Source organism: Chelonoidis abingdonii, chromosome 11, assembly GCF_003597395.2.
Source record: "Chelonoidis abingdonii isolate Lonesome George chromosome 11, CheloAbing_2.0, whole genome shotgun sequence".
NCBI lineage: Eukaryota > Metazoa > Chordata > Testudines > Testudinidae > Chelonoidis > Chelonoidis abingdonii.
Window position 1 is genome coordinate 43,724,501 of NC_133779.1, and position 15,185 is coordinate 43,739,685.

Genomic DNA, 15,185 nt, shown 5'->3' on the forward strand with positions numbered 1-15,185 from the left:
CTCAAGATAGTTAAGACCAAAGCAGACTGTGAAGAACTTCAAAAAGATCTCACAAAACTAAGTGATTGGGCAACAAAATGGCAAATGAAATTTAATATGAATAAATGTAAAGTAATGCACATTGGAAAAAATAACCCCATCATGTTCCTTCTGCCAATAACAGGGAGGGGTAACTGTACAGGAAATGGCTCTAAAATATCTGATGGTCCTACATGGGAGCATCTCTTGGGTATAAGTAAGCGGGTTTTAGGATACTCTTGTGCTGGTGAATCAGCAGGAAGCTTCCTAATGCAGCAACAGATGTAACCCTAGACAACCAATATAATTTTTTTGTGGCGGTGGGGAGTTACGTACCTCAGCTATGACATAATTGTCTCTGCCTTTTTCCTCTGGGCAAACTACTGCAATAAATTAACACTAAATCAAATATACAACCGATATACTGTGTGTTGTAAAATATACATTTCTAGTTAGTTACACATCTGCATTCTGTGCAGGTACATACATCTGTTGCCTTCTTATCAGTCTGTTCCAGTTTTTCTTGAGCATCTTTGAGAGCTTCTGAGTATTTATCCAGTTCATCTTCAGTTCCTTTTAACTTCTTCTGCAGTGCCACCAGCTCATCCTCTACCTTTTGAGAAAGAAAAATAAGTTGTGAACATTCTGACACATTGGTTGCTCTGCTTATAGATAAGGATAGCCAAAGACTTCTCCCTACTATTTGTTTTAAATTATGTTAAGATGTTTTTAAAGTGATGCTATGGAGAGAGATCTAATTGTGGATTTTTCAAAGTCGCGGTGTAAATTCAGTTGTTTAGATGCCAAGTAGCCTACACAGTTTTACACCATGCTAATAAACCTAACATGGCAGCTGAGCAGGCTGTTTGGCATTCACATAATTAACATAAGAATGGCCCTACTGGGTCAAACCAAAGGTCCATCTAGCCCAGTATCCTGTCTTCTGACAGTGGCCAGTGCCAGGTGCCCCAGAGGGAATGAACAGAACAGGTAATCATCAAGTGAACCATCCCCTGTCGCTCATTCCCAGCTTCTGGCAAACAAAAGCTAGGAACACCATTCCTGCCCATCCTGGCTAATAGCCATTGATGGACCTATCCTCCATGAATTCCTCTATTTCTTTTTTGAACACTATTATGGTCTTGACTTTCACAACATCCTCTGGCAAGGAGTTACACAGGTTGCCTGTGTGTTGTATGAAGAAACACTTCCTTTTATTTGTTTTAAACCTGCTTCCTATTCTGAAACCATGCTATATCCATGTTTCTAAACTGATTTAGCAAACCTCACCTATGAGGAAAATTTTTTAAAATATTAGAAAAGACTGAGTGGGGACCTGATAACAGTCTTCAAATATGTTAAGGGCTGTTATAAAGAGGATAGTAATCTGCTGTTCTCTATGTCTGCTAAAAGAAGTAATAGAATATTTAAAAAAAAAAAAAAAGTAGAATATTAGGGTTGGAAGGGACCTCAGGAGATCATCTAGTCCAACCCCCTGCTCAGAGCAGGACCAATCCCCAACTGGCCCCCTCAAGGATTGAGCTCACAACCCTAGGTTTAGCAGGCCAATGCTCAAACCACTAAGCTATCCCTTCCCCCCCCGGTGGGGTAATGGGCTTAATCTGCAGGAAGGGAGATTTAGGTTAGATATTAGGAAAAATTTTCTAACTATAAGGATAGTTAAGCACTGGAATAGGCTTTCAAGGAAGGTTGAGGAATCCCTGTCATTAGAGGCTTTTAAGAAAAGGTAGACAAACACCTGTCAGGGATGGTCTAGGTATACTTGGTCCTGCTTCAGCATAGAGGGCTGAACTACCTGACTTCTTGAGGTCCTTGCCAGTTCTACATTTCTATGAATCTATTGTAAGTAGGCATAACTCCACTTACTTCAATTTAGCTGTGACAAAGTACACAAGTTGAGAATCCGACCCCATACATCCATAGATAGAGTAACTGTCTATGTTGCCCTGGTCTGAAATAAAAAATTATGCTAGCATAGTGTGCTGCTCCTCAGGGAAGGCAAGGACAAGCTTGTCCCCATCATTGGCATTCTACCTACAGTACTGTCATTGAATCCTGATAATAAAGAAAATGTCATGTATATAGGAAAAATGCATTATACCCAGTATCCCTGAGTTCAGGGAGACTTATTGAAACATAAATTTGAAACGATATGAAAAATATATTTGGTGTATGTCTTTTACTCTTTGGACTGTGTTGCCCTTTGTTTATAGGCTATAGCCCACTTGGTCCCTACGTAAATACAACACTGGAGCTATTGTCTCCTTAACATATGCGTGAGGATAGAGAATGACTCACAGAAGTACAGGTATTAAGTAGAGTAGAGTTTAGAGTCCCTTACTTTGTTTTACCTAGTCTCCCTTAGCAAGCACTGCTACACTTCACTTAGTAAATTGAGGAATTGCTTGAAATATGTTGAATATGATCAGTGCAAATGTGTTATCTGAAATACAGAGGTATCATCCACTCACTGAGATAGTTATTTTGTTAGATTTGATGATCATAACATTATTTCCCTAAAGATTCAGAGCTTTAAACCATATATGGTTCTCCAATGGAAGGAGGGACATATGGGTCATCCAGGGTATGTTCCATTTTATCTCATTATCACTCGACCATACCATATAAATCCATGATGTATTCTAAAAAGGTGCTATTTATATCCTGCTGGGAGACTGCCAGATGACAAATTTCCCCCTGCTCCCTGGAGAATTTCTATTATCATGAGACTTCTTGCTGATAACATAACTGGTGTGCCTGCAGACTGTCTGATCTGTGATTGAACTCATAATACCACCTTTGTTCTGTTCTATCCTGGGAATAGTTAATTCATTGGGAAGAATGATGGTTTAACTCATCCCTTGAATAAGTTAAGTTTATTAAAACAGTTAATTTAAGCCACCTTTATGTGTATGTTACTTTTTAGTGCAGTTCTTTTACTTTGTTGTTTGTGCCCTGGAGGATATCTTTATGATTTTGATTAGCATGTTGTGTATGTACATTGTTATACATTTCTGTATTTGTGCTCAGAGTAGCCTGATACTGTGGAAAAAAAGGGCTAATATGATACTAGGCTATATTAATGAGAATATTGAGCAGGAGTAAGGTTATATTACCTCTGTATATGGCATCGGTGAGACTACAACTGGAATACTCTCTCCACACTTTTTAAACAGAAAGTTGCAAAATTTGAGAGTATTCAGACAACAGCATCAACAATGATTTGTGGTCTGGAAAATGAACCTTACAATGAGAGACTAAGGGCTCTCTTTGTTAGCATTTTTTAACTTTTTTATTGCCAATTGACTCATCATAGTTAATGCCTTTATAAAGACTAGTCTGGACAATTCACAAATGTTTGTGGTTTATACTAAGTTGAGCCCTAAAGAAGTGCAAGATATTTAGTTTATCAACGAAAATGTTAACCAACGATTTAATCATGGTCTATAAGTACCTACGTAAGGACCAGATATTTGCTGCTAGAGGGCTTCTTAAAATAGCAGAAAAAAGTATAGCAAGATGCAGTGGCTGTAAATTGAAGTCAGCAAAGTTCAAGCTAGAAATGAGATACAAATTTTTAGCAGTGAAAGTAATTAACAATTGAAACAGATGAGGGGTGTGGTGAACTCTCCATCACAGGTAATCTTTAAATCAAAACTGGATACTTTTTTAAATGATACACTAGTTGACTTCAATTTATTGGCTTAGATGTAGGATGACAGCATGAAATACTATGGTCTGAGGTTTTTGAGGTCAGACTAGGTGATCATAATACTCCCTTAGTGCCATTATACTCTGTTATAATCTAAATGCTCTTGGAAAATAATAAAAACTACAATTTTAAAAATTCCAAATCCAACAATTTGACCTAACATCCTAATAAAGGTGACAAAGCAAAGCAAATAAAAATTCCTTCCATGAACACCATAGTTACCACCCTTCTAAGTCATTGAATTTCTCTGATCCTCAGTTCCCAATACACTGAAGACAACTTAACTAGGCACTCAGACACTATAGTGATTGGGGGGCATATAAGTATCCCCAAAAATCATAACCAAAAGATTATATGTGTATTACTGTGTATAAAGTAGGGTGGTCAAGCAAATAAAAAATTTATCATGATTAATCACATGATTAAACAAATTAATTGCAATTAATCGTGCTGTTAATAATATAATACTATTTATATAAATATTTTCGGATATTTTCCATATTCTCAAATATATTGATTTCAGTTACAACATAGAATACAAAGTGAACAATGCTCACTTTATATTTATTTTTTATTATAAATATTTGCGCTGTAAAAATAAAAAATCTTTCAGTTCACTTAATACAAGTACTGGAGTGCAATCTCTTTATCACGAAAGTTGAACTTACAAATGCAGAATTATGTACAAAAATAACTGCATTCAAAAATAAAACAATGTAAAAGTTTAGAGCCTACAAGTCCACTCAGTCCTGTTTCTTGTTCAGCTAATCATTCAGCCAAACAAGTTTGTTTCATTTGAAGGAGATAATGCTGCCCACTGCTTGTTTACAATGTCACCTAAAAGTGAGAACAGGCGTTTTCATGGCACTGTTGTAGGCAGTGTTGCAAGACATTTACATGCCAGATGTGCTAAAAATTCATGTCTGTTCAACCATCATTCCAGAGGACATGCGTCTATGCTAATGATGGGTTCTGCTCGATAACAGTCCAAAGCAGTGCAGACCAACGCATATTCATTTTCATCGTCTGAGTCAGATGCCACCAGTAAAAGACTGATTTTCTTTTTTGGTGGTTCAGGTTCTGTAGTTTCTGCATTGGAGCCTGCTCTTTTAAGACTTCTGAAATCATGCTCAACACCCCATCCCGATCAGATTTTGGAAGGCACTTCAGATTCTTAAATCTTGGGTCAAGTGCTGTAGCTATCTTTACAAATCTCACACTGGTACCTTCTTTGTGTTTTTGTCAAATTTGCAGTGAAAGCGTTCTTAAAACAAACAACATGCTGGGTCATCATCTGAGACTGCTAAAACATGAAATATATGGCAGAATGCGGGTAAAACAGAGAGCAGGAGACATACAAATCTCCCCCAAGGAGTTCATAACAAATTTAATTAACACATTTTTGTAACGAGCATCATCAGCATGGAAGCATGTTCTCTGGAATGGTGAATGAAGCATGAAGGGGGATATGAATGTTTAGCAGATCTAACATGTAAATACCTTGCAATGCCAACTGCAAAAATTGCCATATGAACCTCTGTTCTCACTTTCAGGTGACGTAAATAAGAAGCAGACAACATTATCTCCTGTAAATGTAAACAAACCTTGTTTATCTTAGCGATTGTCTGAACAAGAAGTTGGACTGAGTGGACTTGTAGTTTCTAAACTTTTACACTGTTTTGTTTTTTGAGTTCAGTTATGTAAAAAAAAAAATCTACATTTGTAAGATGCGCTTTTGTGATAAAGAGATTGCACTATGATACTTGTATGAAGTGAATTGGAAAATACTATTTTGTTTATCATTTTACAGTGCAGATATTTGTAATAAAAATAATATAAAATGAGTACTGTACAGTTTATATTCTGTATTGTAATTGAAATCAATATATTTGAAAATGTAGAAAAAATCCAAAAAATTTAATAAATTTCAATTGATATTCTATTATTTAACAGTGCAACTAAAACGGGAAGTGATCACAATTTTTTTAATTATGATTAATTTTTTGAGTTAAACATGTGAGTTAAGTGCGATTAATTGACAACCCTAGTATAAAGATTTTTTTCCTTTGGAGGTTTCCTCCCCTTCAGATCTTCTGTGCACAAAGGCCCATAATGTATCTTTTTTTTCTAGCAGAAGGGGACACTGGACAGTGTTCCATCAGAAGCTTGTTGTTATTTTTTCCCTGAGTACACTTGATAAGTCACTTCAGAGTGACACAATGGTAATTTCGTCTTTGTGCTGTGCATGCTATGCATACATTTAGCTGTCTTAGACTAGACCAGTGTAATTCAAGAGTAAGTACAGAAGTAGAGGTAGTTATTCTGGATTAATACTGGTGTAATTGAGAAAAGAATTTTTGCTATCTCAAGCCATGCTGTCAGACTCTGCTAACATCAGAGTGGGGGCTTAGATCTGAGTCCTGTTCTCATATTTTCCACATTGTGCCACTATTGGGCAGGCTTTTTCTTTTATATTTCTTAGCTTCTTTTTCATTTTCAGCTACAAAAAACTTTCCATTATAAAACTGGTTTTGTTGCTTATCACTTTGCCAAATTTTAACTGTTTTTGGGATGAAATTTTGCATGCCATGTGTCTGCTGCAGGTTGAATTTTTTGGGAACATTCAGCCAAAACAGTTCAGCTGCTTCCAAAAATGAGAATATGGAAAAATACATCATTTTGCCCCTGTTAAAAATGCTGACAAACTTTTTATTTGAGCAGCTCTAGTGCCCCATGCTTTGGAACAAGAACTTGAAATTTGGTAGGGTAGGTGGCCTTTATGTCAGGGATGTACCTTTTGCGGGCACATTGAAAATCTACCCAAATTTGACGATGTTATAAGTCTTTGAAAAAAATCACAGTACGCACTTGCTCAGAGTCTGATTTTAGCAGCTAAAAAGCTCCAAAGATTCCATCATAACTGAGCATGCTCAAGCCTCTCACAGCTCCTACTGCTGATCAGACTGCATGTGCATCATCCCCACAGAGAAACTGAGGGTATTTCATCCCCTCAGCATTCTTATGTGTGAGCAGACCTGTGCATTGTGTTGGGATGGAGCATATGTAGTCTGGCTACTATGGGAAAGCACCCTAGAAAAGCTCGTGAGGATGTTAATGATTTTGTATTCACTGCAGGAATTGAGTACGTTTAATGATGAAGATAAAAGAAAATAGTGAATAACTACCCATTCACTAAGCACCATACATCTTGTGCACTGAATGAAGTAGGATTGTGTGGAAAAAAAATAGTACATGATGCAGTCTAATTACTTGATCATAACGTGCATGCATAAGGGTTGTTATACAGTGTTTAGAATGTTTTGAGTATTCCTGTTATATCACTAATACTATAAATAAGGAATAATTGGAATTTTTTTTTACCTCTTTAAAAGCAGAGATCCTAGTGGATTCTTTATATTTTTAAATTCTGTTCCCACCAGGTCTCTACATGCACGATTGGTTTTAGGTTGATGGAACATCGACTGAGATGGTAAAAATTATTTTTAAAGCAAATAATGTAAACTTAAATATAACTTCAATTAAAAATCAGTTAATTTTTTTCACTTGGATGTAGCTTTTTCCTTTTCCTTTTTCATTTAGCTCTGCTATTTTGTAAAACTATCGAGCCAAGAAAATCTTCAGAAATGTGAAAGCTTCAGTATCCACTATCTGTTTTTTTAAAACTAAATCCCTCCTTTAAGCAATCTTGTATAGACAACTGGAATTGCGCAGCCTGCCTTGTCATTTTCAGATAAAGGGTGCCTTTCCTCTCCTCCTTCAAAACTTGTGCAAAAACACTGATTTTGGTGAAGCATTTCAGCTACAATTATTGTTCAACATTCTGTGTTTATTCAGAATTGCATTCTTTTATGCCTGGTCTTTGGGTGAAACTGGTGGGCCTTAAGTAGTACTGACCCTCCAAACTTGTCTTATGTAGAAATTATAGTCTGGAATATAAAAAGGAATAACATAAAAAAGCATCTTTTAAAAATTGGAAGTCAGATCCTAGTGAGGTAAATAGAAAGGAGCATAAACAGTGCCAAATTAAGTGTAAAAATGTAATAAGAAAAGCCAAATAGGAGTTTGAAGAACAGCTAGCCAAAAATTCTAAAGGTAATAACAAAATGTTTTTTAAGTACATCAGAAGTAGGAAGCCTGCTAAACAACCAGTGGGGCCCCTGGACGATTGAGATACAAAAGGAGCACTTAAAGACGATAAAGTCATTACGGAGAAACTAAATGAATTCTTTGCTTCAGTCTTCATGGCTGAGGATGTCAGGGAGATTCCCAAACCTGACGCGTCCTTTATAGGTGACAAATCTGAGGAATTGTCACAGACTGAAGTGTCACTAGAGGAGGTTTTGGAATTAATTAACAGTAACAAGTCACTGGGACCAGATGGCATTCATCCAAGAGTTCTAAAAGAACTCAAATTTGAAATTGCAGAACTATTAACTATGGTTGTAACCTGTCCTTTAAATCAGCTTCTGTACCCAATGACTGGAAGATAGCTAATGTAATGCCATATTTAAAAAGGGCTCCAAAGGTGATCCCGGCAATTACAGACCAGTGCGTCTAATGTCAGTACCGGCAAATTAGTTGAAACAATAGTCAAGAATAAAATTGTCAGACACATAGAAGAATATAAATTGTTGAGCAAAAGTCAACACGGTTTCTGTAAAGGGAATCATGTCTTACTAATCTATTAGAGTTCTTTGAAGGGTCAAAAGTGAGGTGACAAAGTTTGCAGATGATACTAAACTACTTAAGATAGTTAAGACCAAAGCAGACTGTGAAACTTCAAAAAGATCTCACAAACTAAGTGATTGGACAACAAAATGGCAAATGAAATTTAATGTGGATAAATGTAAAGTAATGGACATTGGAAAAAATAACCCAACTATACATACAATATGATGCGGGCTAATTTAGATACAACTAATCAAGAAAGATCTTGGAGTCATCGTGGATAGTTCTCTGAAGATGTCCAGCGGTGTGCAGCAGCAGTCAAAAGCAAACAGGATATTAGGAATCATTAAAAAGATTAAATAAGATGGAGACTATCTTATTGCCCTTATATAAATCTCATCTCAAAAAAGATTATACGGGCATTAGAAAAGGTTCTGAGAAGGGCAACTAAAATGATTAGGGGTTTGGAACGGGTCCCATATGAGGAGAGATTAAAGAGTCTAGGACTTTTCAGCTTTGAAAAGAGGAGACTAAGGGAGACATGATAGAGGTATATAAAACATGAGTGGTGTGGAGAAAGTGAATAAGGAAAAGTTATTTACTTGTTCCCATAATATAAGAACTAGGGGCCACCAAATTAAATTAATAGGCAGCAGGTTTAAAACCAAAAGCAAGTTCTTCACACAGTGCATAGTCAACCTGTGGAACTCCTTGCCTGAGGAGGTTGTGAAGGCTCAGACTATAACAGGATTTAAAAGAGAACTGGATAAATTCATGGAGGTTAAGTTCCTTAATGGTAAGGAATGGTGTCCCTAGCCTCTGTTTGTCAGAGGGTGGAGGTGGCTGGCAGGAGAGAGGTCACTTGATCATTATCTGTTAGGTTCACTCCCTTTGGTGCATCTGGCATTGGCCACTGTCGGTACACAGGATACTGGGCTGGATGGATCTTTGGTCTGACCCAGTATAGCCATTCTTATGTTCAGAAGCTCTGCAGGAAGTGGTGTATTTGACCTTAATCTGAATAAGGAATATAAAATCCCTGTTAGTATTGGTACGGTGCCTGCACTCCAACACTACTCATTGGTGCATCGGGCTACAAATAAACATACTGTAATCCTCTTCCAATCACATTTAGCAATGACTGCATGTTTGTGGAAAATATTTTAATGTGTCTAAACCTCTTAATCTGCTATAATGTTTTGTGCTATGATGATCTCTTCTTGTTTTGAGATATTTAATCACTAGAGAGGAGTGATTTGTAACAAAAGACACCCAAGTAACTCAAAATGTTTGAGTTAGATCTAAATCCTACTGCATTAGACAGTTGTGGTTTGATCTGTGTACTCTGCCAATTTAAAAATCCCAAATACAGCATTAGCAATGCATTCCTGGACTTATACATAAGATCAGTTCACACAAATAACTTAGTCCATTACCTCAATTTCAGGATTCAATATTTCTGATTATTCCCAATAACAGAAATCCTACCATACCATCTGGAGTAGGTGGTCACTGTCAGCTGGTTCTCAAATGAGGGACATTTCTCACACTGAGGTGATCTGCATTAATTTTGCCTCAAGGTTAGGTTTAATTCATGATCAGGCATTGCCTAGGAAAAATCTTACAGCTCTACCACTGTGTGTCATCCTTGTTTAAGATATAAAGCTCTAGTTTCTTCAAGGAAATTAAATGAGGAATCATGTAGGATTCAAAAAAAGAACTCTCTGAAGTACACTGAGTAGTCTAGGAACGGTGCTGACCTCACTGAGTCTCAAATCAAAATGGATGAGCAAATAGGAAAAGTTAACAGATTGTTCTATTTGCATGCATGAAATATATTACCAAAATGTAAAATACTTCCAACGGAGGGTATGCAGAAAAATAGGAGACCTACCAATATTATTCTGTTTTCTCACCATCACAAAAATATGCTACTTACATTTTAATGTTATTACAATTTTATCTACAGTGTAGATAATACAGCTGTTTTTATTCCTACTCACCTGTTTGCACTTGTCCTCAGCTGCTTTTTTGTCTGCTTCAGCCTGTTCAGCTCTATCAATTGCATTCTCCTTATCTAGCTTCAGCATCTGCATCTTTTTCTTGATGGCTTCCATTTTTGTTGGAGGATGGGGTTGTGTGTCTCTCACACAAGAGAGGAAAAGCTTTGCAAGAACAAACTTGTAGTAAACAGTCTTAAAAATAGATAGAGAAAGTAGTAGAGCACTGCTCTAGGTGTGCAGCGCAGTGAACCCTTGAATGGTTGTAGTTAGCTTTAAAGTCTCAAAGACCCTTACTCAATATTTTGGATGCAGCCCAAATCCCTGGTGTGCCTCCCCTCCCCACCCGACCTTTCACGTGAAGCCTTTCTAAGGAACAAGCTGGAAGCGATTCACTAGGGGAATCTTAAGTGCTCAGTCATCTCCTTATTTGGGTGTCTGTTTTCTTAAAGGAAAAAAATGTTTCCATTTTTAACCTTTTGACATATGCGAAAGTGTTGACATATGAACACATATGCTTGAAACAAAGCTCATTAGCAGCTCTGGTCTGTAGAGCACTTAATCAGTCCACAGGGTTATGGAAAATGGTCTGGCTTCCCATACGTAGCAAGCAAGCAAAATAACATCTGGAGGAAGTGGAAGGATCCTTATAGATTTAGAAACTGAAAAATGTTCATGCGCAGAAAACTTGAGACAATGACTACACATACAAGAGAAACTAGTAAAAACGTATCTTATGGGAAACAGACATCCTATGTTTGATATGTTGTGAAATGCATAACAAAATTATAGGTATAAAAATCATAAACCCTTAAAGTCCCAAATTTTGCTTTCAGTTAGCCTGGTACAATTCCTATAAATAATCTTTCAATAGACGTTTCATATATGTAACAGAAGGCAGATTTGGTACCCAAGATGGGGATGTTCAAAGGCTTTCATTTTGCACCTACCTGCCATTTTGGTCTTTGAAAATTCTCCCCCTAAATGTTTGGGGGAATAATACATATTTTCTAATTCATTTGGGAGATAATGCTATAAAGTTGAAATGTCACAAGTATTTTGTCAATTAATCTGATTCCATTCATAAACTATTATGTTTTAATATGTTTGAGGGAAAGTTTGTTTTAGTTTTTACATTTTATGTATATTAATAAAGTGTGTTTTACAGAGATGCTTTTTGCCCAGTGGCAACATCTAATGTTCAGAAGACAAAAGCATGTTTGAGTCCATTTTTGTCATACAGGAGGGGTTCTTAAACTCTCCCACAGGCAGGGACTACGTCTAAATAAATTATCTCATGCTCTTTGTTTTCATGATCATCTGGACTATCATAGAAATGAAACGCTGGAATGGACATTGAGAGGCCATCAAGTCGAACCCCCAGTTTGCACTGAATTTGGCACAAGTAAACCAGAACGTTTCTGGCAGGTGTTTGTCCAATCTGTTCATAAAAACCTCCACTGAAGGGGATTCCACAACCTCCTTTGGAAGCTTGTTCCAGAGCTTAACTACCCTCAGAGTTAGAAAGTTTTCCCTAATATCTAACCTAAATCTCTCTTCCTGCAGATTAAGCCCATTACTACTTGTGCCACTTTTAGTGGACATGGAGAGCAGCAGATCACCATCCACTTGATAACTCTTCAAATATATTAAGGGCTATTATCAGGTCCCACCTCAGTCTCTTCTCAAAACTAAAAATACCCAGTTTAACCTTTTATCATTTTTAATGATCTGCTCTGGACTCTTTCCAATTTGTACATATATTTCTTAAAGTGCAGTACCTAGAATTGAAAACAGTGCTCCAGCCGAGGCCTCCCAGGCTAAGTAGATCGAGACAATTACCTCCTGTGCCTTACATACAACATTCACGTTAATATAACCTGGAATATTAGCCTTTTTAGCCACTACATCACCTTGATTCATATTTAATTTGAGATCCATTATGACCCCCAGAGCTTTTTCAGAGGTACTGCTGCCTAACCAGTTATTCCTCATTTTGTAGCTGTACATTTGATTTTTCTTAAGTGAAGTATTTTGCACTTGTTTTTATTAAATTTCATCTTGTTGAATTCAGCACAATTCTCCTATTTGTCAAGGTTGTTTTGAATTTGAAGCCTGTCCACCAAAGTGCTTGCAACCCCTTCCAGCCTGGGGTTATTTGCAAATTTTATCAGCATACTCTCCTCTTAATTATCCAAGTAATTGATGAAAATATTGAATATGTCCCCTGCTATTCAAAAAAAATATTATTAAAGTACTTAATGGGTCTTTAATGTTACGTGGCAGCCAGAAACAAGGAGCCAGTATTATGTGACCAGCCAACATGCTGCAGATCACAAGTAAACCCTTTGTGAGACAGTTTGGGAATCCTTGTTAAACCATTTGAGTCACACAAGTTTGTCCCCACTACAGTGAGCTCATGTACTAAAAAAAAGTAGATTTTATTTTCTGTTAATTTAGACGTTTCACTAAAGGAATTCTAGTTTTGTTAAGCAGAATTAAATTGTAATTTGGTAGAGAAATAATCCTCACTGAATAGACACTTCAATGCTCTGGAGAAAAATGGATTCTAGTTTGACTGAGTCATGAGCTTAGAAAATCACACACTGTATATACATAACATTTTAAAATAATAGTAATATGTTAAACAGTGATCCACCAGTGCTCCAGGGTATGGTAAGCTGTGGGTAAGGACTGTGTGACAGATTTACCTGAGTAAAGCACATACTCGGATGAACGCAGTGAGTGAGACATATTGTAATAACATACATTTACGTAATAATAAAATACATTTATCTGAATTGTAAGCTTAACTGCTGAAAAGTGGATAAAGGTTCACAAATTGTTAAAATGATCTGTTATATAAAACTGCTTAAGAAAAGATGTGGAGCAAAGGAGACAAAGACGAAGATATAAATAAAAATAGTGACCAGGTGTCCTGTTTTGGGGGAGTTTTTCTTATATAGGTGCCTATTGCCCCTAATGCCCTGCCCCATTTTTTCACAGTTGCTATCTGGTCACCCTAAATAAAAAGGGTTTACTGATATCAGTCAAGGACTATGTATTATGAATGGTGAACAAGAGGAGCAGAAAGTCAGAAATCAGGTAACCAAAAATTGATGTGTTGGGAATAAGACCTAATTGGCAGACAAAATAATGGGAGGGTGGGCTGCTTAGTTTATTGCTCCCTTTTGCGGTCCTTAAAAAGAGACTTGGTGAAAACACAGTGGAGTGCTGTTTCCACTACAGCTGTGGTGATGGTAAGGATTGTTATCATGATACCAGACCATGGTACTACAGTGGGGAGTTTGATCATTATCGCTGCCCCAGGGAAGACCCCAATCTGATACATCTGAGGTCCTCCTTTGTCTTCCCTTCCCTTGTGCATTCCTTTCTGCCTCCCCCGTCTTCCTTCTGTCCTCTCACTCTCAGCTTTTCACTGGATCTTGAAATCAGCTGTATTGCATAGCACCAAAACAATGAGATGAGATGGTCCATCCAACTCTGCTCACCCTGAGAAGGACAAATGAAGGAGAGGGACCTCACCAGACCAACTAGATAATGTCCCTGTCTAGGGAGAAGAGCCAGTGTCCAGAGCAATAGCTTTCATGGCTGACCTGCAAGACCAAAGCAATATGTCCCATGACTGACCAGCCACCCTGTACCTTAAGCTGTATTTTCCCCATCTTTATTATCCTAGTTCTTCTCTCTCCTGTGTCTGTTTTGTCTAATGCAGGAAAGTGAGTATCATTCTAAATTCAGAACTGAATAATAGAACACCAAGGGCCATTTGACTGAATAAGAGATGTTAACCAATATTCATGTCTCTAGAAAAGACTTGGATAGGTTTTTATTTGTTCTTTATCTCATTTTGCTTCTTTCCTTTTGTGTGTTTCAAGTAATACATTTCTAAGTTTTATTCTGAGTTTTATAGTATATTTGTCATGGTATTAAGGAGTCTGAGGTCTTTATATAGCAAGTCCTGGAGCTTTTTAACGTTGTTTAATGTTGCACAGTAACTGGGTTTTTTAAACTCTTTAGCCCATATATTACAACTAAATTAATAAGATCTACCTCATTCACTACACAGTGACTAAGGTACAGTAAGGGGTAAAACAAAGTAAGCAGTATGTCCTAGTGAGATGTAAATATATTGGGGGAGCATTTAGATATATCTGATAGAAAAATGAGCCGATATTACTATCAAATAAACTCCAAAATAGTTCTTGAAGAATTCCTGAGACCTTTCACTTCTTGTTATCACTAAATGTAGAACTGGTTGCATAACTTGTTGCAAATAATGATTGTTGTACATTTTTGACATCTCTGCAGTGACTAAATTATAATTTTTTGTTAAAATTAAAAGAAAATTCTCCATTCTATGCACAAATTTGATTACATTCTGCCCCCGTACCAGATGCTGTCCTGCTATTATACAGCTCTAATAATTTTAAGAGATGGTAATTGGATGACATGAAACAGACATAGAGAAGCAGCATGGGAAGCAGAGTCAGCACTTCTCTCATATTGGAAATTGGATCTATCCCACAGGAAAAGGCAATATCCTGAGCCAAAGCCTTGTACAGTAAAAACTGGCCCAATGCAGTATTAACATCAAGGGAATTATGTCAGATAAAACTGGATCCCAAAGCAGCGAACCTAAAATATAACCATAGGAGCTGGAAGCTACCACATGGAAACTCTCAACTAACTTACATTGAATTGGAGAGTACAACAAGAACAGT

At 37.0% G+C, this 15,185-nt stretch overlaps 1 protein-coding gene and 1 long non-coding RNA gene across 4 annotated transcripts in view; one reads left to right on the top strand and one right to left on the bottom strand.

Annotated features, from left to right (window-relative positions):
- LOC142047522 (uncharacterized) overlaps positions 1–10,495 on the top strand; it is a 35,396-nt gene extending 24,901 nt beyond the window's left edge. Inside the window, exon 3 of the long non-coding RNA XR_012656828.1 lies at positions 10,424–10,495. This is a non-coding gene — a long non-coding RNA (uncharacterized LOC142047522). The remainder of the gene's footprint in view (positions 1–10,423) is intronic.
- TPM4 (tropomyosin 4) overlaps positions 1–13,976 on the bottom strand; it is a 37,172-nt gene extending 23,196 nt beyond the window's left edge. For all 3 annotated transcript variants that reach the window (XR_004373347.2, XM_032777539.2, XM_032777538.2), the window contains exons 1-2: positions 10,444–13,976; positions 506–631 (exon numbers count right to left, since the gene is read on the bottom strand). Coding sequence is in view for 2 of the 3 variants with exons in the window: in XM_032777539.2 (XP_032633430.1) it covers positions 506–631; positions 10,444–10,557 (240 nt within the window). In the remaining variant the exon portion in view is untranslated. The remainder of the gene's footprint in view (positions 1–505; positions 632–10,443) is intronic.
- Between the last annotated feature and the right edge of the window lie 1,209 nt (positions 13,977–15,185).